At 39.0% G+C, this 24,605-nt stretch overlaps 1 protein-coding gene and 1 long non-coding RNA gene across 8 annotated transcripts in view; one reads left to right on the top strand and one right to left on the bottom strand.

Moving 5' to 3' along the window:
* Positions 1-9,716, top strand: part of LOC112842177 (uncharacterized) — a 19,885-nt gene extending 10,169 nt beyond the window's left edge. Inside the window, exon 2 of the long non-coding RNA XR_003213883.1 lies at positions 1,963-9,716. This is a non-coding gene — a long non-coding RNA (uncharacterized LOC112842177). The remainder of the gene's footprint in view (positions 1-1,962) is intronic.
* On the bottom strand, positions 7,412-24,426 carry inpp5ka (inositol polyphosphate-5-phosphatase Ka). Of its 7 annotated transcripts, none has more exons than XM_005461017.4 (15): positions 24,276-24,426; positions 23,796-23,877; positions 21,569-21,835; positions 19,836-19,940; positions 19,612-19,720; positions 19,401-19,517; positions 17,413-17,588; positions 17,146-17,257; positions 16,940-17,049; positions 16,804-16,830; positions 12,599-12,830; positions 10,722-10,859; positions 10,557-10,640; positions 10,351-10,455; positions 7,412-10,217 (listed from the first exon to the last, which is right to left on the bottom strand). In XM_005461017.4, the coding sequence occupies exons 2-15, from the start codon at positions 23,864-23,866 to the stop codon at positions 10,128-10,130; spliced, it is 1,743 nt and encodes a 580-aa protein (XP_005461074.1). In that variant the 5' UTR covers positions 23,867-23,877; positions 24,276-24,426; the 3' UTR covers positions 7,412-10,127. The 7 variants fall into 7 exon arrangements, 6 of the variants coding, with proteins under 6 accessions (XP_005461074.1, XP_005461073.1, XP_019223140.1 ...); XM_005461016.4 differs by lacking the exon at positions 24,276-24,426 and adding an exon at positions 24,040-24,243; XR_003213882.1 differs by lacking the exon at positions 24,276-24,426 and adding an exon at positions 24,040-24,245 and having other exon boundaries at positions 10,199-10,217; positions 10,539-10,640.
* Positions 24,427-24,605: the final 179 nt, after the last annotated feature.

Below are 24,605 nucleotides of genomic sequence, written 5' to 3'. Positions count from 1 at the left end.
GGCTGTATTATTTGATGCTGTGTTTTCACGCTCTACAGTTCAAACCAGCGCTCCTGTTCGCCGCTGTCGGATTATTAACCCTTTCACTGTTGCCCAGTTCTCAACTGCTTTTAGCCAGCTGTCTATCCCTGCCGATCGTACTCCCTTGGATACAGAGAACCTCAGCTCCTGGTTTCAATATTCTTGCCTTACTATTCTGGACTCTGTGGCACCATTAAAAACCAGGAAGCCCAAGGCTAAAACTGATCCTTGGTTTAATGATGCCACTCGGGCTGTGAAGAGGGAGTGTCGTAGAGCTGAACGCAGATGGAAGAGGGACAAACTGCAGGTGTCTCTTCAAATCCTAAAGGACTGCTGGCGCCTCTATCAGGATACAGTCAAAGAGGCTAAAAGAAAATACTTCTCTAAGATCATTTCCTCCAACAGTCACAATCCACGTGTGTTATTTAAATCTACTGACTCAGTCTTAAATGCTCCACAAAGTGGCTGTTTGGAGGCCTCTCATAAACTGTCTAATGATTTTATTTGTTTTTTCATTAAGAAGGTTGCAACCACGCGGGCTCTCATTTCTTCCCCTGAGTCTGACCCCTCTGTCTTGATCCCTTGCTCTGCTGTTTTTAACCAGTTTGAGCCTGTGTCCCTTTCTTATTTAGAGGATGTGGTCGGCCACCTGAGGCCCTCTGGTTCCCCAAATGATCCTGTCCCACCACAGTTTTTTAAGGAGATTTTTCCTAGCATAGGCCAGGCTGTTCTTACTGTTATAAACAGCAGTTTAATATCTGGTGTAGTCCCTGCTGATTTTAAGCATGCGGTAGTACAACCCTTGCTTAAGAAACCTGCCCTGGACCACACTGTATTGGCTATCTCCAACTTGTCCTTTATGTCTAAAATCTTAGAGAAAATTGTACATTGCCAATTGATGGATTTTTTTAATGAGAATGGTATCCTGGAGGTCTTTCAATCAGGTTTTAAAAACTTTCATAGCACGGAGTCAGCACTCTTAAAGGTTTTTAATGATATCCTCCTTACCTGTGACTCTGGTAATCATGTTGTTCTTGTCCTCGTTGACCTAACAGCTGCCTTTGACACTGTAGACCACAACATTTTACTGTCTCGTTTGCACCATCTTGCAGGCATTCGTGGTACTGCTTTGAAATGGTTTAGGTCTTATCTTTGTGACAGAACTTTTAGTGTTAACTTATGAGTCTTCCTCTGCCACTTCTCAGTCTGGGGTCCCACAGGGCTCAATTTTAGGGCCTCTGCTTTTTTCATTATATTTACAGCCCCTGGGAACCATCCTCAGAAGGCATGGAATATCCTTCCACTGCTACGCTGACGACTGTCAGATTTATCTGCCTCTGAAGCAGAAAGAGGCCTTCTCTATTAAGCCACTTCTAGCATGTCTAGAAGACATTAAATCTTGGATGTCCCTAAACTTTCTAAGGTGTAATTCAAGCAAAACTGAGGTGATTCTGTTTGGTCCTAGTGGACCTTGTGAACCCTCTGCTATTGATTTGGGACCCCTGGCACAGTATTTTAAATCTGTTGTTACAAACCTGGGTTTTAAGATGGACAGTGATTTTAAATTAGACAGTCAAATTAGGGCTACTGTCAAGTCCAGTTTTTATCATTTAAGGCGCTTGGCAAAGATAAGACCTATTTTATCCAGGCCGCATCTTGAAACGGTAATCCATGCTTTTATTTCATGTCGTCTAGATTACTGTAATGCACTGTATTGTGGAGTTAGTCAGCATCTTCTCTCTCGTTTGCAGCTGGTCCAGAATTCTGCTGCACGACTTTTAACCAAAACTCGTAAAAGAGAGCACATAACTCCCATCCTGGCTTCACTCCATTGGCTGCCTGTATATCTTAGAGTTCAATTCTCATGTTTGTGTCTAAATGTTTAAACGGTCTTGCCCCAACTTACCTCTCTGAGCTTCTGCATCCTTACTCACCCCCCAGGTCTCTCAGGTCAGCTGACAAGCTGCTCCTAGAGGTACCCAGGTCCAAGAGAAAGCTCAGAGGGGACAGGGCCTTCTCTATTGCTGCTCCTAATCTGTGGAACAATCTGCCCCAGCACATTAGAGAGGCCCCTTCACTGTCCACTTTTAAAACACGTCTTAAAACCCATTTTTACTCCTTGGCATATGACACAGTCTGACCCTGATTTTATTGATTTTATTGTTTTGATCTAATGTGCTGATTTTATTGTTTTAAATGTAATTCTCATCATCATTTTTTTATTCTATTTTATTATTGTTTTTGCTATTTGTGCTAATTTTATTTATTTTAATGTCATTTTAATAATCATTTTTGTATATATATTTTATTTATTTTATATTATTATTTTTCTTATTTTTTAACATGTTCAATGTATCATTTTGGCATGTCAAGTGTACAGCACTTTGTGTTCAGCTGGGGGCTGATCTGAAAGTGCTATATAAATTGCTTGCTTGCTTGCTTGCTTTTTGAGGTCGCGATTTTTCCACTCACATCTGTGGAGTTTCTGTACGGCATCTTTGTTTTGAAGTGCAGCCTCCTGATTCAGCATTGACCGTAGTTCTGTAATTTCTTTGTCCTTTTCTGTGACCAGTTGTTTATATTTGCATAACAAATATAAAGCGCTTTATTTATTCTGCAGGAAAAACATTCCCCATCAGCATTTTACACTATATAAATCAATATTACTGCTGACGATTTACTGACAATGGTTTTCAGAAATGCATTCTTTTCATACATTCCCCCTACAGAGCTCTGTGTGTTTTGAATGCATTTAAACAGTGCATTTTTCTTTCTTTTGTAGACCTTTTCATATCTTTTGTAGCACAAACTTTGAAACATATGTTTCTGACAAGAGATTAGTATTTATCAAAAAGCAATAAAATGCCTCAATTTGAAACGGGGATATGTTGTCAAGTTTATACTACTTCAGATTAAATACATTTAACACAGTGAGAGAATTAGAGGTTAAAGTTTTTAGTTCAACATACAAGTGAAGACCTTTTATCTTACATTGGGTTTAAAGCTGCCAGAGAAAATATCATGTTCTTGATGCAGCTGACTGCAGATATGCAGTGTTGAAATCAGAAGATGTGCAGGTCTGAGATCAGCAGTTTTCATAAAAAACAAACTTGTTCTCCTGTATAGTGACATCAGCCACATGGATGATTAATCCCTTTAACTTTTTGTCAAGAAAGAGTATGGAAAGAGTATGCTTTATACAAAAGAATACACTCCTCTTAAAAAGGTGTCCTTAGCAAAAGTCCTGACAGCCCAGCCTGTCCAACCAATCGGATAGTTCCTTACATCTGACCACATGGGTAGTTTATGTTGTTTGTTTTTTTTCCAAGGACCAAAGTAATCACAAAAATGCTAAATGTGAGCATTTAGCATTTTTGGTCTGTAGAAATTCTTCTACAGACCAAAGCAAAATATGTACACTTCAAAAAGATCTCCAACGGGCCACAAACACTTTGCTATGTTTTAAATTTAATCAAGTCATTGTTATGATATGTGTATCAAAGTTAAGCAGCATAGTACAATACAGTAAATGTAAAGCGGTGTGTCAGACGCACTTGTTGAATCCACATAGTTCAATCAAAACTACACATTTATATATAGTATTTAATCACACTAACAATACCACGAGAGCCTACAAATACAGTAGACAGTGCAACATTTCTTGAAGGTCTGCATTTTGCTGTAACATCACAATCAACCTCAACAGGAATCATTTGTTTTTCTTATATAAAACCTGAACCTTCCAGAAGGTGGATGGCAGAAAGCAAAAATCAGCCACAGCTAAAAAAACAACAAAAAAAACAAACAAAAAAAGGTTGTATTATACATGCTATGCTTTCAAGTCCTCCAGGAGCAACTGAAGTTCAGAGAAAAATCAAAGCTACAAAATCATCTCACCTCCCTATAGCACTCACAGTCACAGGACTAGATATTCCATAAACCCAGTTAATATTTTGAATAACACAGGAAACATGGTAAAGCTAATCTGATAGTTAATCTGTTAGCTCAACCCATAGTTAATACCAAATCTAATACATGAGCTACTATGATAGTTGTTCCCATAGCTAACAGGAAATAGAAATACATTTAAAACAGAAGACTGGAATTGCCATTTTGGAAATAAATCTCTATTCATAATTAGACTTTTGAATCATTTTATTTGTTTTGTTTTTTGAAATCAGGTTGTGATTGAGTTTAATCCCCTTTCCTTAAAATCTATTTCATTTGAAGTATTTATGAATAGATTAATAGTTCATTTTGAAGTATTTGTATTTAAATTATTATTCTGTCCCTTGGGTATTTCTGAGGTATGTTTTAAGTTTGTTATATTTGTTCTGTAAGTAATGGGATCAATATATAGGTCTATCCTTGATCTTCTCATGACAAAGCCTTGCCATCTAGTGTGTTAATGGGGAAGCGCCAGAGTTTTTCTCCCAGCACTCGACAGGGAAGGTCCATTTCTCTGTCTCTAACAATTACTGCATCTGTTGCTCTTGAAAAGTCATAATCTTTTTTAAAAAGAACGAAAGTATTTACAAATGGCGCAAATCAGTAAAGCTCTGAAGAATGCAACACGGTCTCCTGAGTGTTCACTGAAACCATTTAATGTTTAGCTCTCTGCATAAGCCGGATAGAGACATTCAGCTGAGGGCAGAAGTATCTTTATATTGTCCATTGAATGATCAAGCAATGAATTTTATAATTTATACATATAAAGGGATAAATAAAATAAATTAAAGGAATTAAATTATTTTGTAAATGACATTAATAACTAATGCATATTTTAATGCACATGATTCTCCTGGTCTTCCATACTTAACAGATTAACAGTGAAAAGAAAGATATAGCCTAATCTCTTATTTTGACTGTATTTATTAAAAAAAATTTAAGAAAAAAAAAAAACACCCACAGCTTTAATGTTTTTTAATTTAAAAAATCCATAAAGCTATTTTTTATTGAATACATGAACTGTAACATCAACCAATGGTTTCATATTCTGCTTCCAAATGAGTCTTTCAGCCCTCATTTTTGTGAGGGTTACTAGATTTGAATGAGTCAAGTCAGTTTGAACTTGGCATCTAAGGCTAGAAAGCTTGGTTAGGAAGCAAACCACACATCTCCCACATACAGACATACAGTGCTCAGCATAAATGACTACACCCCCTTTAAAAAGTAGAAATTTAATCAGTAGCTCAATGAACAAAAGAACAGTTTCAAAAATGTTCACAAGGCTGAGTTTTATTGAACACTTGTTTTTATATCCATAACATGAAATTAAGGTTAATAATATAACTTAAAATCACAAAATCTTCAGTTTTACTCAAATTGGTTGAAGCAAAGATGAATACACCCCACAACAAAAACTACTACATCTAGTGTTTTGTATTACCACCATGATTTTCAAGGACAGCACCAAGTCTTCTAGGCATGGAATGAACAAGTTGGCGACATATTGCAATCTATCTTTTTCCATTCTTCAAGAATAACCGCTTTTAGAGAGTGGATGCTGGATGGAGAGTGATGCTCAACTTGTTGCTTCAGAATTCCCCACAGGTGTTCGATTAGGTTCAGATCAGGAGACATACTTGGCCATTCAATCACCTTCACCCGTTCTTCTTCAGAAATGCAATAGAAGCTTTAGATGTGTGTTTTGGATCATTGTGTTGGAAAATTGCACGACGACCAAGTGCACTGAGTGATGGCAGCATCTTCTCCTTCAGTATAGAGCAGTACATTGTTGAGTTCATGATACCATCAATGAAATGCAGCTCCCCAACACCAGCAGCACTTGTGCAGCCCCACATAAGGACACTGCCACCGCCATGTTTCACTGTAGGCACCATGCATTTCTCTTTGAAATCCTCACCTTTACGACGCCATACAGTTTTGAAACCATTAGTTCCAAAAAACAGTGATCTGTGTCTCATCACTCCAGAGTACAGAATCCCAGTAGTCGTCAACTTTTTCAGCATGGGCCCTAGCAAATTCTAGGCGTGCTTTTTTGTGCATGGGCCTTAGGAGAGGCTTCCTTCGTGGACAATACCCATGCATGCCATTCCTCTGCAGTGTGCGCCGTATGGTGTCACGGGAAACAGTCACTCCAGTTTGGCTTTCCATTGCTTTATCTATCTGCAGTGAACTTGCATGGCGATTTTCTTCAACCCTTCTCATCAGAAGTCGCTCCTGTCGAGATGTTAACTTCCTTGGACAGCCTGGACGTCTCTGTAAGATGGTTGCACTTCCATCTTTCTTAAATTTTTTGATCACTTTTACTACAGTATTTTGACTGATATGTAAAGCTTTGCTGATCTTCTTGTAACCCTCACCCTTTTCTGTAAAGAAATGATTTCCTTTCTCAGATTTTGTGACATTTCTCTTCCATGTGGAGCCATCACTGCAGCATGAAATGGGCAGGGCTTTTCTTTGTTAAGTAATTCCCTTTTATCGTCACCTGTTTGCTGGACACCTCTTAAATGACTCATTAGACTCACCTGTGGTTGAATGACTGTTAATTCGAATTTTGTAGTCTTAAGTGTGGCTTTTCTCCTAAGACTATAATTGGTGTGTACTAATTTTTGCGACATTGGCTTGAATTAATTTGTTTGGAAAAATCACTTTGTGTGTGCAAATTCACAAATCTTGTTTGCAATCAATGGCCCACATTTGTGGGAGTATATTGTAGTATAGTATCTCATAGGAAATGTTGATTGTGAAAGGAAACTAAAGGTTTTCTGACAAATGTAGTGGGGTGTACTCATTTATGCTGTGCACTGTATATCTGCTAATTAGTGCTAAGTGATGGACCATATACTCAGAAAAACTGAGGCCTAAACTTCTTCGGTGGTCTGTACCACACAGCAAGCCATTGTCAATTAATTTAATTAAAATTTGATTCAAGACAGACTGACAGAACAAACACAGTTAAGTGGTTCAGCTCAGTGACTCAGTGAGGCCTTGCAGATAACTGTCAGCCAGCCTGTCAGTCAAAGCAGTCACTTTGAAGGAAATTCAGAACCACTAGAAGAAATTTAATGCAGAAACATAATCATTTAAATTAGAAATAATAAACGGTGATAGTATAAATGTAACTGAGCATTAAAGATTCCAAAAATGTTACATACCAAAATAATATTACGTTTTAGATGACAATTGTGGGTGCTCATCTTAAACAAATGCTAAATTTTCTCTTAATGAGCTCAGTGTTTGTAAGTAATCCCTGTGAGCCAAAACCACCTTTAAAGCTCAGGAGCTGATTTTTTTTATTCTTTTTTTTACTTTAGCAGAGTCCACGAAAACAAGTATAAGCTGTAAATGAGGACAGCAGATGCACTTTGAAACTGAAAAGACAAGTGACACCCACTGAACCAAGAACAAACGCAGTGGTTTAATCTTGCATATTCAGAGCTATAAATTTATTTGCATTCTGCTACAGTATGTTTCATTGGCATTTCAGAAAATAAGTCACCCTTCAGTTAAAACATACATGTATATTTACTGATATATGTATATATGTTTGCAAGTATAACTGATTCCAACAAGTCAATAACGTCAACATTCACAACAAATATTTCGGTAGCTCAAAGTTTAAAACAGCAATACTTCAAGGGACAATCCCCTCTAAAAATCAAGTGTGCATATTTTCGCATATTTCACCTGGACTATAGCACTCATCTAGATTATTTTGGTGTGGGTTTCCTAGTTTTAGAAATGTGACATTATTGAGAATACAGTGGAACCTGGAATCTCAAAAAGCTAATTTGGTATTAACACTCAGCAGCAGCATCTGGTTCCTTACAACCATCCACAAACGTCACTGCAAGCAGTGAGCAGGAACTATTTTCTTTCTTTTGTCTACATCTGCCAATTAAAGGAAGTGTGCTGTTAGCTAACATTGGGTCATAATGTCTGGGAAGAGAATTTGCTTCAGAGTTTTCCTAATATATTTATATATGTATGTATTAAACATTCTTTTTTTTTTTTTACCGGTGCTTTGAGCATCACAAGCCAGTTTAGTTTCTTTAAATTCAAGAGATGGGGGAGACACCTCTACAGCTGATACTTTTAAAGCTTCAAACTAAAGTAATCCAGATCAGGAAATGCTTCTACAGACCAAAGCAATATATGTACACATCAAAAAGATCTCCAACGGGCCACAAACATTTTGCTATGTTTTAAATAATCAAGTCAATGTTACAATGCATGTATCAAAGTTAAGCAGCATAGTACAGTACAGTAAATGTAAAGCGGTGTGTCAGAGGCACTTGTTGAATTCACATAGTTCAATCAAAACTACACATTTATTTATAGTATTGAATCACACAAACAATACCATGAGAGCCTACAAATACAGTAGACAGTGCAACATTTCTTGAAGGTCTGCATTTTGCTGTGATGTCACAATCAACCATGTCATGACAGGAATCATTTGTTTTTCTTATATAAAACTGGAACCTTCCAGAAGGTGGATGGCAGAAAGCAAAAAAATCAGCCACAGCTAAAAAAAAAACAAAACACAAAACCCCCCCCAAAGGTTGTATTATACGGCTATGCTTTAAAGTCCTCCAGGAGCAACTGAAGTTCATTAAAACACTGAGAAGAGAAAAATCAAAGCTACGAAATCATCTCACCTCCCTATAGCACTCACAGTCACAGGGCTGGATATTCCAAAAGCCCGGTTAATATTTTAAATAACACAGGAAACATTTAAAATCATGACTAGATCCAGCTTACGTACGTCAGCGATGCTTTCAGGACAGTACAGATTACACAGCTAAAAACTCTGTGTCTATTTTAAAAGGAGTTCCTCCTTTTAAGTCTGTACTGCTTTAAAGAAGAGTGGAAAGGAAATTTAAGTTGTCTGGTCCTGCAGACCTCTACAGAGTCACATGCAATGACTGTGGACGTAGAGCTTCTTTTGACTACTGTCATCTGAGGGGTTGCTCTAACTAGCCATTATCTAACCATAAATTAAGACATTTTTAATGTATAAGCAGCTGGTCTGGCATCACACCGGCTTTGCCATTGAAATAAAAACTTAGCAGTGTAGAATCAAACACTGGCATCGAGGATACTCGTCTCCAAGTAGTAAGCAGTGGAGGCTGAATGCTCATTTTTCACAGAATAACTACTCAGTCTGAACGTGACCATGGTGCCCTTCAAACAAACACGGCCCGTGGGTTTTGCTAACTCATGTTCCCTTTTCCTTTTCATTACAGTAGCAGTAAAGTGAAGTTGGAGCCGAACCTATTCTTAAGAGTAGGTGTGAGTATTTTTCCTCCCACAGCATTATAGTGTGTTCAGACCAAGTACAAAGCCAAGCTTTCATGTGCCTCCACATTTGGACTATGCAAGACTTGACTTGTGATATTCTGCACATCAGGAGATGTGAACAAAAGTGTCAGATACTTTAATTTCAGTGAAAAGTTGTTTTTTTTACACTTTGTGGCAAAAGCCATAAAGCATAAACCCAGAGGAGCTGTTAAGTCTTGAAAACACCTTCAAATTGAAAACCACTCAAGGTGAATATTTGTGGGTTGCAAAATAGTTCAAAAACAGTGGTGCGACATGAAACTTTGGTTCGCAATGGCTCTGAACACCACTGTAGTTACTGCAAGTGTGGAGGGGGGTCCACTGGGTGGACTCAGTGATATAACTTTGGTGGAGTGAATGCATGGATCCGTGTGGAAAAAAAAAAACACAGTACAAGAATGAGTAATTGTATCTGCAGTGGTTTGTGGATAATCAGACCTTAACCGTTTCCTTGAGTATCACAAACCCTAAAATATTCTTCACCTATCCATCATGACACAAACACATTTGGTAAAATCTAAGCATTCCATCTTATTTATTTTTACTCATAAAAAGTAAAAGAAGAGTAAAATTTCTTTGCTCAACATGATGCCAATTTAAATGTGAGCTTCCATTTTAATCCGTTTGACTGCTGAGGAGTAAATAACAAAACAGCCTCACTGGTAGCATTAGAGAGGTCAGTGATGCAGATGGGGAAAAGATAGAACAGTTCCTAAGTTGCTTTTTCAGCTGCAGGTTAAGAAATGCGACAGAGAAAACCTTACAGTTTCCCAAATCTATGACATTTGACTTCAGTTCTAAAAGTCATCACCAGACACAGCTTTGTCGAGTCCATTGATCCTTTCAGGCAGCATGCCTTCCTCAATGGCTACCTTAGATGCCTGGACCTAAAAGACAGATGAGCAGATAACACTGATGCTGACTTTCATCCACATGAGAACAATACTGCAGAAAATCCTTTTAAGGTGTAATTCCAAAGAAAAGACAATATCTTTTCATGTATTATTTCCAAATCATTACCTGGAATGGTTCACTTATTCCAATGATGCACTTCAGAGCATTACAGTAGTAGCACAGCACGCAGTCTCCTCCCTGCACGGGGATTTCCTCCTTACTTACATAAACCTACAGAAACAAGAACATTTCCATCACCTGAGAGTTACCTGCACTTTTCCTCCGGCTCGTGTTCAAACTGCAGTCCCACTCACTCAGACATGAGTTACCACCTGTATAACCTCCTCGTTGAAGGCCACCTCGTCGTCTTTGACCCACGTGTAGGTGATGTAGTCTGACACGCTGCTGAAACCAACCTGAAAATTCACACAAACATGAAGACTTTCAACTAGCACACTGAACCAGCCAGCAGTGAAATATATCTATAAGTTGTCAACCTTATAGAGGCCGATCCAGTCCCAAGTACTGGAGGGGAATGGCTGCAGAGGGCTGTAGACCACCATGGCATCAATATCTGCGCTCCAGTCGCCCTCTGCCCGCAGACGCACCAGAGGAGTCTCGTACATCTTCCTCAGCTGGAGGCACACACAAATCAACAGTCCAAGTTAGAAACCACATTCTGTACAAGAGGACCCACACAGCTTTCAAATGAGGGATAAGAGAGTCACCCTATCATAACAAAATCTATGATGCATAGTTAGAGGTGATTGTAAGAAACTGTATCGAAGTCACATTCACTTTGTCAGAAGAGTGTGAAGCCAAAGCATCTAAAACCTGTTTTGTATCTAATGGCCAGCAGGGGGCGACTCTTCTCCATACAAAAACACTTTCAGTTGTATGGATGTCTATGGGAAAAATGACATGTCAAGTTAAGTTACAAGTACAATAAAGAATTTTCAGATAAATTTATAGTTTCAAGTGCTTTCGGTTACCTTATATGTGCAATATTACCGTGCAGGTAATCATTAGAACCCCCCAAAAAAGAGGACTGCTAAGGAACCATATTCATTTCCAGTGTTGGGAAGGTTACTTTTCAAATGTATTCCACTACAGATTACAGAATACATGCTCCAAAATGTATTTTGTAATGTATTCCGTTACCTTACTCAATGAGAGTAACGTATTCTGAATACTTTCGATTACTTAATATATTATCAAACTTTTTACAACTACATGAATGTACTATTGCTGTGTGATTTATTACTATTACTGAAGGATACTCGCCATACCAATACCAACTAGATTTGTAAATCTTAATATAAAATGAGTAACAGTTGTTGTCTTGGTCAACTTTGCTAGCGAGAGACAGAAAGAGGCGTTGAAAGGCTGCTCCAACGGAACTTACTGTTTCGGAGGAAAACACGACTGTAAACACAGTGTACAGTCGAGTCTTAATAGCTTGCTTACAACTGGGCACTCGGGCACTCTTTTTGGCTGCAGTGGTTATTATTATATTTAAATGCTTCCATCTCCAGTTTCTGGTCGGTGACAACTCGTACTCTTCGACGCTCCTTTTTCTCCCTCCCTCACGCTCACAGACACATAACAGGTATAGCAGTCCATTCTCCCTGCAGCACGAACTACAGTGCCCATGAGGCTACATTCTTTACGGCTATGCCTGTAACACTCTGCCTATTGCCTTCATATTAAACAATTTTTTTGAAAAATAAATTTTAAAAATATTTCTTCGCTTCATTATGCGGACCGCGAGTAGAGGTGACATGGGCCGAGAGATTAAGACACAGGCATTAGAGCCTCTTAATGCGTGATTTGTTTGGGTTTCCACCGGCATGGAATGACCAAAAATAGAGAGGGCATAACCTAACATGAAACAGAAAAAGACCACCGTGTAATCCATTTATTTCAACAAAGTAACTGTATTCTGAATACCACCTTTTTAAAAGGTAACTGTAATGGAATACAGTTACTCATGTTTTGTATTTTAAATACGTAACGCTGGTACATGTATTCCGTTACTGGTCCTTTAAAAATGAATTTTTATTTTTAGAATGGGTTGTCAAAACTTATTTGTACAGTGAAATGAGTGTGATATTTCAAAATATCAGCTTAATACCCCAGTTATAACTGCATCTACCTCTACACTGAGCAGTAAATGATGTTTCCCATCACATCCTGCATGCTCACCTTTAGTGGGACACTATAATAAAGATGACGATTTACATCATCTCCAAAAGTGTAAACAATAAATACACAATACAATCAACTGATGACCTACATCAATAATTCAGGTCATAAACAAATGACTGAAAGGTGACTGACTGCATCTGGACAGTCACAGTTTCCAGTTTCTCACCTCCAGTGTGAAGATACCAATGACAGGCTTGTGGTCACTGATGCTGTACTCCATGATGCTGGTGTACACGTCCTGTCTAATTTTCAGGGGGTACTCCATGTCCTCTTCCAGCTGCTTGAGCTTCTTTGCATCTAGCCCAACTTTGTTTTCATTTTCCTCATCCGGGGGCAGGGCTTTGGGTCGGAGTCGCCACAGAATCCTGTCAGTCCAGGCAGGTTTACGCTTCTTAGCGCTGGAAAGGTAGTTTTTATAGATGACAGATGGACAGAGAGCAGAGGCCGGTTTGAGTTGTCAGACAAAGTGAAGTGTTTAAAGCAAGAACTTGCGTTGGTATGAGGCACATGCCTGGCTGAAGTGCCTTATACCAATATGATGTGGGGCTGGGGAGAATAAAAGGTTCAGGCAGCAAATGACATGCCAGGACCTCAGTGACAGGGTAACTGGAAAGAATTTCACAGGTACAAGAAAACCAGCACACTGATGTATTCTTTGAACTGCTGTTTGTTAAGAATACTAGGCCTCGGTAAACCTGTTTTATAATGCTATAAAGTTGGGACAGGACCCAAGAGTCTCTATGGGGACTGAGTAACTTTTGGAGCAAGCCTCCAAACGGTTGTTGGAGGAACTGCAGTTTTGGGCACTAGAAATATTTTACCCTTCATGTTTGTGCACATATATGAAACCAAAGAACAATGTCAGAAATGACAGAAATATCAAAATCCTCCTCACTCATTTTCTCCTTCAAATTCTTCTTCATAGCTGGAAACAAATCTGTCTTGGCAGCACTTTTTTTTTCAGGTCACATTAAAGGAACCTGTGGGGTGGCTGTAGCTCAGGAGGTAGAGCAGGTCACCTACTGATCAGAAGGTTGGTGGTTCGATCCCTGGCTCCTCCAGTCTGCATGCCAAGTATCCTTGGGCAAGATACTAACCCCAACTTGCTCTCCGATGCATCCATCGGAGTGTGAATGTTGTTAGAAAAAAAGCACTTGGTTTAGTGTCAGTGCTTGTGACAATGGGTGTGATTTGGTGAATGTGGCATGTTGTATACAGCACTTTGAGTACTCCGGGAGAGTAGAAAAGCGCTATATAACAATCAGTCCATTTACCTTTTATTTACAGTACAAAGGCCATCACTGTCACCAAAGGACCGTCAGGTATCAGTTTGAAAATGCCTATTTTTACCCCTCATCCCCCATCCTCCTCCCTTACCAAACACACACCTCTGGCCATCACCCAGAAACCCCCCATCATACAGAGTGCCAACTCTGACTGAAACCCCGTTATAATCAAACACACTCTATTATCCACAATGGTAGTACCTGTATTACCAAAACATGCATTTATAGCCATCCATGTTACGCACATCATATTTATATAACACATTCTGAAAGCTAATGCTGTAGGTTAAATTTGCATCAATGTAGAGATGATACATAAAGGTACCCTGTGGAGATTCTTTTATAAATGATATATATATATACATACATATACATACACAAAACAAAGGTTAAAATATCAATACTACAGTCTAAATATCAGGAGAGCAAATCAATATCTCTCTCTCTCTCTCTCTCTCTCTCTCTCTCTCTCTCTCTCTCTCTATATATATATATATATATATATATATATATATATATATATATATATATATATATAGATAAATATATATAGATAAATATATATAGATATATAGATATATAGATATAGAGATATATCTCTTCCTATATCTATATATATATATATATATATATATATATATATATATATATATATATATACACACACATACATATATACATACACATACATATATATATATATCATTTTTGACAAACAGGAATTTATGCTAGCTAAAACTCTTGCTACTGTCTGCCTCTGCCTGCACTGTGTTAAATTGATTGGTTCATTATCTCAATCACCTATCAGCAGGAATATGCACTCTCGGGGAAATGCACGCAAAATTAAAACTTTGCTCTCAGGTGCCCGTAGCGATCAAAGCATCCACAGTGTACCTTTAACAGCTGCCGTAATGTGAGCGCAGATGAAAATCTGTAGCACGAACAAGCATTTCAGTCTTTGCTTTGCAAACACAACCCCAGGTTTGTCTTTCCTAGACTGCTCAGCCCCTTTCAGACACACTGCTGGCTAATAAATCTGTTAAAGTGACGGCTCTCTTTCACACAGGAGTAACTCTTACATTAGGAGTAACTCTTACATTAATGTTCATCACTTCAAGACTGGATTATTGTAATTCTCTTTACTTGGGCCTACAATCTTCTCTTCTTCAGCGATTGCAGCTGGTCCAAAATGCCGCAGCACGTCTCTTGACCGGCACTAGAAAGTATGATTCTATCACCCCTGTTCTGGCCAACTTACATTGGCTTCCTATTAAATATCGAATTGATTTTAAAATTTTATTGTTTACCTATAAAATCCTAAACAATATGGCACCTGACTACCTAGCTGATCTCCTCAGTGCTCTCTTAGGGCTATAGAGACAAAGATCACCAGGCCAGCTGCTCTTAGTGCAACCTAGGTCTCAGCTGAAGACCAGAGGAGACCGTGCCTTTGCCGTTGCCGCACCCAGGTTATGGAATACTCTTCCTCTTCATATTCGCGCATCAGATTCTATTCAGTCTTTTAAATCACGTCTAAAAACGTATTTGTTTAACCTGGCATTCAAGGCTAATTAGGGTAATTTACATCTGGCGTTGCATTTAGATTATGTAATTATTTTATATTCTATTTATTTTATTTATATCTGTAATTTATATTTTATATTGTGATTTTTATCTGTATCATGATTTTACTGGAAAGCACTTTGGTGTACTTCGGTCTTTAAAATGTGCTATATAAATAAAATTTGATTGATTGATTGATTAATGTTACTCATTAGACTTTAATTAAGTGGTCTAATAACACTGATCCAGCTGTGCTATATCCAACATTGGGCAGTACATCAATGGACGTCATTTCTCGATTTCTGACCAAGGTGCTTATACTTTGGTAGACACTTGGACACTTGCAAATGTCACATCCTACATGTAGTATTGAGAATCCCTCCACACTTTATAAACTTTAATAAAGTTTACCCTTTAAAAACAGCTAAAGCTGAACTGAAGTACACAGCAGTAATTAGCAGTAATTAATGAAGTGTTGCCTAAGAAAAACACATCCAACTGTCCTGGTTTGGATAAGTTGGTGATGGTTTCTGGTGCTGTGTGACACTGCAGGAATAAAATAAAAAAATAAAAAAATAAAATCAGATGAAAGACTCCCACAATTAGCTCAACAAGCTACACACATTATTAATCTGATCTGTCGTTGACTCATAAACTTGGTCACAGTGAAGACTTTCCTACTGTATTTGATGTGTAATAAATACTAAATGTAGAGAAAAGTAAATGAGGGAGAACTGACTGCAGATGAAATGTGTTTAGTGTTTTTTGGAGAGGTCTGTGTGCCTCTCCAAAAACCAGAGATATACTAACAGTGTGTTTAACACTCTGATTTAATTATTGGCCAGTGCTTGCATTGAAATGTTTACTGTGTATTGCTGTTTTGATACACAGGAGCATATTAAGCTGTCTGTGATATTAGTTTGTCCAAAGATCATGAGCTAGAAACTACAAGCAGGCGTGTCAAACCGTTTTGTTTTGTTTTTTCTCGTGTTATTGATGATCGGGACTTTCACCAGAAGAATCATGCCTTTTAGTGTACTGAAGAAGTGGAGATGCAGGACAAACACGTGCAACAGAAATTTCTTTGCAAGCCCATCCAGCTGATGTGACTGCATTCATGTGCCGTGCTGAAAGTCACACATAAGTCTTACTAGAACCCACATCATCAGATCACTGTCCCAACTTTTAGAGAAACATGGGCAGTGTGCTCTTTAAGACACGAAGTGCAGGAAAGGAGCACATGTCTGAAAGGAGCCTGAACACCTCCTGTGTGTTTGTTTAATGTGCAGCATGTTACAGATAAACATAATCCTCAGTAAGCCTTTAAACACATGAATGACATTTTAACTTACCACATTAAAAAAACTAAACAAAAAAAACCCATGACACTACTTTTACTGCCATGTTAAAAGTAGTGTGTACACACACATAGTGAAGCTCAGTTAGGTGAACTACATGCTAGATAATGACATGTATTAAGAAGAAAGAGGGAAATGTGGACAAATGGATTCTGAACTCTTACTTAAAGCCAAACCATGTGTTGTAGAGTCTGTAAAGTTGGAAAGAGGTACAGATAAAAACATATACAGCATACTGTGAGCAAAGAGAAAAGTGAGTATGATTCATGGTTTTTATGTTGATGTTTTCTTCTGTGTTACCTGGTGTCATAAGATTCAGAGTTACGGTCAAACTTATATGTGGGCTGAAAGTCCAGAGGCCCCTCCTCAAACTCCTGCAGCACCTGCTCCTTCTGCTTCATCATGATCAGCTGAAAACAACAACACACATGTTTCATGGTCACATCACTGAGGCTGCTATGTGGGATGGAGGATCAGGAGTTATGAGACTCTTTAAAGGGCCACACCTGGTCTTTGCTCCACAGCAGGCTGTAGTTCTGCTTGTCGATGCAGATGCGGACAAAGTGCATCCCGTGGTCCTGAATTCGGAAGTTGAGATCTCCAAACCAGAAAACCAATCTTGACCAGGAGAGGGGCAAAAGAGAGAGAGGAGGACGGTGACACATGAAAGAATAATGAAGAAGTGACTTTGGTGAGATATGTGAAGCTTCAACATCGTTTCTTATCCCAAACGTTCAGGTGAATCACAGTTTGTATCCTGTGCATCTTCTCACCTGTGATCAACAATAGTTGGAGCTCTTTTACAGTCAAAGCTCTGCGTGTCCATGATATACTCAAACTCATCTACCCTCTCAGAGGCGTACTTCATATGAGCAGCCAAGTGGCAGTTAAGGAAGCAGAGCGTGTGGCCATAGAAAGATAATCGGATGGAGACGCCGCCTTTATTACCCTGAGAGTGAAACAGGGTTGAGAAAGGAGAAAAACAGTGAATGTGTTGAACTAGACTCCATACTCTGTTCAGTTTTTAAGCTGCGAGAGACACACAAGTCCTCCATCAGCTGGTGACCCTCATGTAATGAATGCAGAAGCCCTCTTGAAAACCAAACAAAATACTGGAGTTCACAAAGTGGGATCTGGTTTGATATATGTTCCTACATGTTACTCAATTCCTCATTTCAAGAAGAAGTGTGCTAGTTTTACACATTAGAGGGTGTTTACACATGTGAAACAGAAAACCAGCTCCAACGATGACAGTGAAAGGAGTACACAAACCAATGTCTATGAAGGGGCCAGCACTACTTCTCTTGGAAGTATGAGCTTTGCTTAATGATGATGATCAAGTTCATCCAGCTGAAAGTAGACAGTTCCTCTGAGCTGACCAAAAATCTGAATTCAAGGTCAGTATCTGTGGGCGGGATTTGTGACACCACGATAAGCTATAACTGATTTAGGCTTTCCTTAAACAGGCATCCAACACGAATAGGAAGGAAAGGAAGGAGGAAACCTGAAGCCTGCATTGTTCACAATGAGGACAGACTCAAAGAAGACATTCTAAATCCACTAATTAAACATTTTGGAGGCAGAGGCTTGTTTTGAATAATAGTTTTTCCCAAAGTACTAGAATGTTTTGCTTTTAAATAATAATTTTAATACACCTTTAAACAAATAACCAAACAGAGATGAGTAGTATCTAAAGCCTGAGGGGACCAATGCAGGCACCAGATTAAAAAAAACAAAACAAAACAAAAAACCACACAAAATACATTTTAGGGCTGTTCGATAGGACAATATATATCGGATGACGATATGAAAACATCTATCGTTTCATATTACGCTATCGTTTGTTTCGTGGTGTCGCAAAATAAACTGTTTACGGCAATATTTTTTCATCGTTATGATGGTCACTGTAGTGGCTATATTAATTTCTTAAAGTTCTCCCTTTCTCTTATATTTAAAATAACCACACTACAGACAGACAAGCAACAGTTTTTACGTGTACTTTCGTTAGCAACAAAGACGGTAAAACCATCGTGTGGCTCCACCGTCTGCTTGTTTATTTTTCACAAACTTTTCATAATAAAGCTCAAGATCCTGTTGAGACTTTTCAAAATAACTGAAATTATATACATTATTCTCAAACATCAAATTTCTGAATATGCATCAAACAAATTACCTCAAATAAAAATATGAAGTAACTGTAAATGGTGCTTACAGTCACCACGTGGATGCAGGCACAGAGAATACCAGCATGGCCAGTGAAGATGAGGCATAACCAGTTAGCTCCAAACAGAAGACTAGTCGAGGACCTTATTCCTAAACGAGGGGCTACCTCTGTAGCATGGACATGGTTTTGTTATGACACGGACCAGAAAACTGTACTATGAAAAATTATGCCGCAAACTGGTCCCCACCACAGACTCAAACACGACAAACCTCTTCTACCACCTACGGCCACCTAACCAAGAATCACGTGAAAGAATGTGGAGAGAGTTTACGGATGAGAAGCAAAAAAGAGCCATCAGGTGCTCAAAATAAACGTTATCAAACGTTAAAACAGGCTTTTCCCTGCAGCATGTCATGTAATAACTACTCACAAAGAAAATGCACTATTTTGCGATATATATCATTATCAGGAAATGAAATTTTGGTCATATCGCACAGCCCTAACACAGCTGTCTGATCTGACTGATTTAGATCCTTTTTTTTTTTAATCTGAATTTTGTCTAAAAGTGAAATAATAAAGCAGTTCAGCATTTCTCACCCAGTAACCAAAGAGGCCTGTGCGTGTGTACGTCGCCTGGACATCTCTGATGAAGGGGACGTGCTCCAGCTTGGAGAAGAAAAGCAGCAGCAGGCCCTGCATTCTTATGGACGACACCTGAAACACACACAGCACAAACTGTGTTCTCCTGACCCTGTGAAAGTGTGCATACACTGTAATGCATGTGTGGGTGTTTTCTAAGATTTTTTACCTTGATGTATTTCTGTGGCGCTAAAAGCGACATTAATAGATAACTCCATGGGTCATCGAACACAGCGTCTGACACAAACCTCAACGGGCCAGAGTACACTTCCTGCAGACTAATACACACACACACACACACACACACACACACACACACACAGAGAGAGAGCTCTGATTGTAAGTCGGCCTCTTATCCACTTATACAGATGCATTGTGCATCACATCACCTACCCAATGACGTAAAGGTCAGGGTTCTTTGGGGAGTTCAGGTGGAGAAGTGTGGTCACATCATCTGGAGGATCAGCTGTGGCCACATTCCATGTCACCATGTGCAGCCTGTGGGCACAGAAGAGGAAATTAAAAACAGTCTGAAGTAAACAACTAGATCAGAGGTAGACAACACCAGGCCTCAAGTGCCGGTGTCCTGCAGGCTTTAGATGTGTCCTTCATCCAACACAGCTGATTGAAGTTGCTAAATTACCTCCTCAACATGTCTTGAAGTTCTCCAGAGGCCTGGTAATAAAATCATAATTTGACCCAGGGTGATATTGAAAACCTGCAGGACACCGGCACTTGAGGCCTGGAGTTGCCTACCCCTGAACTAGATATCATGTACAACATTCAACCTTTAAAACAAACGAGACCATCTTAAATTATGTCTTTATTTTTGCCGGTATGAAAATCTCTTACACCCACAGCCAGCAAGTGGTCACTTCTGTTGATGCCAAAAGAAGTCTATGGGTAACTGTCCAATCAGATGACCTGAACTATGACCTCAATAAACTCTTTCCTGGTGCCTTTGTGGTCTCAATCACAAATTTCAAATCTTCTCTTAAGACAACACAATGTTCACTTTGTATATTATGCTCCCCATTAGAGTCACAGGAGCACTAAAGCATTATATACTTTAGGAAGAGGCTGCATCCTAAAACATAACATGTAATTGACAGGTCACTACAATAAAACATGTGACACTAGATGATACAAATACAACATGTGGCTTCAGCAGCTAAACACTCAGCTCAAGGCTTCACAGATGGGACTTGGGATGGCTGCGTCCACGTTGTACACACATTCAGCTGCAGCATATCATTTAAGCTTCACAATCAAAGAAGTCCTTTCAGCTTATCTCGAACCAAAGACGAGCCCGTAACACAGGTTTAAAAGCTGTCACAATATCAGCACTGTGCAATTACCGTAAGCAGGCCAGGCTGATGCAATTGACACATAATCAGATTAGTCATCCTTGAACCCAAACTTGCAACATTCATAATATGGAATAATATTTTCACACTTACAAAACAAAAGCGTATGAATTAAATTTAAAAGACTGCATTTTCTTGGATGGTTTCACTCAGCAAGAATCAACAGGGTCTTGTGTTGGCCTCTGGTTGTAGCCTGAAGCCAGACAACAACTACAGGTCATGTTGCAATGGGATCACGCCAGCCACAATGAGTTCTCAGTGTTGCTTTCCGCAATATTAAAATGTGTCCACAGTGAGACAAAAAATGCCTCTCTGATCAGAAGCATTAAAGGAGAGCGATGGAACACTCCTGAATTACAATATATGAGGATGTTTTGGTAGAAGATGTAGAAATATAAACACAAAAATCAAGTAATATAAATGATTTCTAATACACTAATTAGTCACAAACTATCAAGCAGTTTAAAAAAAAAAAAAAAAAAATCATATTTGATTTTGATGCTCTTCTCATATCCCAGAGAAATCCCACAGAAATTTAGATAATTTAAAGTTAAATGCTCAGATAAATCCATGGAGGCATTTCAAAATGACTGCTGAGTTTCAATACAACAGCTGTCTCTAAAACCACATTTTAGCATATTGATGCACACAGGGAAAGACAAGCTACACTACTGCAACAAGTAAAAACTCATTAAAGTGATAAAATCTCCTGCTTCAAACATCAACAGAGGCAGGTGAGCAGGCAGCATCAGTCTCCACCTGAAGCTGTCCTTCTTCGGCTTGTTGGCTCTCTTGCCGCAGACGAGGAAGGCGTAATCCAGGGTCTTGACCACCTTCTCGTGCAGCTCGTTTTTGGGGTTCAAGTCCTCGACGCAGGTCATCAGCTGGTGAAGCCGATGGAGCAGGGCCAGTTTGCTGCCTGTCGACTGTGTGGAAACACTTTCGGTGCGTGTGCGCTCTATGCTGCCCAACAGCCGAGTAATTTCATCCATCCTGGTCCAAAACTGTGAGGCCTGCTTGAGCCGGCTGTGGTCTCGAATGGTAATGGAAGATATTGGAAGTAACAAAATAGAAATGTAAAAAGAGAATCAAATGAGCCACAGTCCTCCTTCTGTAAAATCAAAACAATGAGTGAAGTGAGGAAAATCCCAGCTCGGGGGTTTAGGTGCTCCAGAGTTGAACAGAGTGATTAGAGAATTGGTTCATTTGCCCACAATTTGTCTTTGTGTTCTGAAAACTGTTTATAATCTCATTGTTAAATGTCTAAAGGTTAGTCCTATTAAACATTGGGAAATCAACTTGCATTTGTGATTGGAAACACGTCCCATTTCGTTAAGTAAGCCGTCAGGCACTCAGCTGTCTTTTCCTTGTGCAGAACACCAGCAACACATTGCTTTTTTTTCCCTCAAATCCGCATTAGGTATGTATTGTTGGGCAACCTAATCCACCTGCCAGAATGTCATATTTGTTTACTGGCAAACAGCGGACTGTGTCTAGTCTTGGAGCACATTTAACCCAAATGGGACAAACATACATCCTTCTAGAAAAGTCTGGAAGTCCTGAGAGCAACACCAGGCAGCCAGATTATCACAAGCCTTACATTAGCTAATGTGGAAATGCATCATACAGTAAGAAAAGCAGGACAAACACAGCTCAGCAGAGAGGAAAGGAAAGGAATACATCTTTTAACCAGCTTTACCACTAAACTTGGTTATGTCATTTTGGGCCAACAAAAGGAGAAGCTCAACTGGCTGAAACAACACCACAACACACAAGACAGAAATGCCTTATCAGTGGAAACACCACAAAGAAGACATGTGGGAAAAGGGCTGGAGCTGAAGTACAATATAGTGAGAACAGCAAGAAAATGTTCTGTTGTTTCTTAATATAAATAAGCCAAGCAACTTGGGCACCATTCAACATTTCATCCCATCCCACTGCAAGACTGAGTTCATTTACAAAAAGTAGATCACTGCTGCTGCAGCACAACAGCGTTTTCCTGCTTTCAAATTATTCAAGTAGAAAGCTGAAATATTTCTTCTCTGTTTGTTTTTGGATGTCTGATATCTAATGTTAAAGACTTTTCACCAAAACCGACTAAAAACCACGGGGCTAGAAAAATCAAGCAAGTAAGAAAAAACAAACAAACAAACCACAAAGCACTTCCTGTACTGGCCACTTGAGTTGAGTCAATCATACAGACCATTAATAAAAGATGGAAAATTCCACTAAAAAATACACCACAGGCATGATGGAGAGGTTTAGCTGAGTACATTAGCTGAGGTGAGATACTCCCTAACTTTCAGATCAATCACCATAGCTGTGGACACCGTTGACCCCACATGTAGTTACATTTTCTAGAGAATTGTTGTTTAACTGTCCAGTTTACTTTGTATGGTTTCACAGGGGTTTCCAGTTATGATGTAGCTACAGTGCAAATTTACAGCTAAAGCATAAATTCCCAGTAAAGGTTAAAACATCCAAATAGCTTAATTACAATTACCTTTATACCGTGAGCAGTTGGTATGAATTGGGACATTAGCTTTTGAAGCCAGGAACTGGAGTTTATGTGCCCGGCTTCATCTGTCTATATGCACCTCATTGGCGCTCTACTTTCAAGTCATACTGAATGCACGAATTTCATTTTCTAAATTACTGTCCACACGTCACTTAACTAGACCCCTGATTTTTTTTTTTTTTTCATATGCCGACTGTGACTTTAGGAGCTTTTTTAAGGGATTTTTTGATACACAAGTCTGTACTCCATTATGTTGAGTGAACTTCTAATGTTTTATAACTGTGTTACTTTGCACTAGTGCATGTCTAAGTGTCTCACCCCAACACTTTATAAATTCAAATTACTAGCAAAGCTTGCTAGTTACCTGATAGCTTAAAGCCTTTTCTAATACAGTCACTCCTTCCCAGAGAAACACAAAGCTAACCCTGTCACAGTGACTCTGTTCATCTTTCACACCCATGCACCAACCTGAAGCTTTCTTCCTCCTTCTCTCCGAGGCCTAACTGCTGGCTGTCCAGTGGCTCTTCACTGTCCTCCATCGAGTCCACACCTGGCAGGCAAAGAGGCAAATCCAGTCAAATCAACTTCAATAAGCTCACGTCGCCACGAAATGAAAGGACAAAGTAAAAGTACAACTCTTATACATAGTTGTTAGCTGACACCGCTGACTCACAAACTTAAGTTTTCATGTAAGGACTGAGGTTTAACTAACCTGAGTAGGGCACATTTTCCACCCCCGGCTTGTGCATATTCTTTTCTACCAAGCTTATAGCATTTATTTACATCCAGCTAACATCTTACAGCCATTCACTACCGTGGTGCTGTATCTGATAAACACAGCGCTAGCTACACTGCGCAGTTAGCGAAACCAAGCTGCTTCTTTTTTCACATTTAACAGCAAACACTTTAATCAATAATTATGCCCGATAATGACTTATCGTACACTACCTGGTATGCTTTAGTAGTACTTGTGGATATTGTTTTATCTATTTGCAGGAAGCTGTACAGTACATCAATAATCCAGCCTGGAGTTTCACTAATAGGGAAGTTGATTACTTTCAAAATAAAAGCACGAACAGGATAAGGCATAAGGACTTTGTTACAAGTAAGACACACGACTGGAACAGAAAGCTGGGAAAATACCTGTTAATTGAGACTGGAAGTTGGCTAGTTTAAAAAAAAAAAAAAAAAGCTAGAATGAATTGTTTGTACACCAAATCTATTTCAAACTGCCAGTACATAATATATAATAAAATCATATGCCAGCAAAAATGTACG

This window comes from Oreochromis niloticus, linkage group LG14, assembly GCF_001858045.2.
Source record: "Oreochromis niloticus isolate F11D_XX linkage group LG14, O_niloticus_UMD_NMBU, whole genome shotgun sequence".
NCBI lineage: Eukaryota > Metazoa > Chordata > Actinopteri > Cichliformes > Cichlidae > Oreochromis > Oreochromis niloticus.
Note: the sequence above shows the minus strand (reverse complement) of the source record. Positions and strands in the feature narration are given on the sequence as shown.

Coding starts and splice junctions, on each gene's coding strand:
- inpp5ka (XM_005461016.4), bottom strand. CDS start 24,076: ATGCACAAGCCGGGGGTGGAAAATGTGCCCTACTCAG. Junction 17,589..19,400: donor CAGGCCTCTTTGGTTACTGG/GTGAGAAATGCT, acceptor TTTCACTCTCAG/GGTAATAAAGGCGGCGTCTC. Junction 10,456..10,556: donor TCAACGAGGAGGTTATACAG/GTGGTAACTCAT, acceptor TTGTTTCTGTAG/GTTTATGTAAGTAAGGAGGA.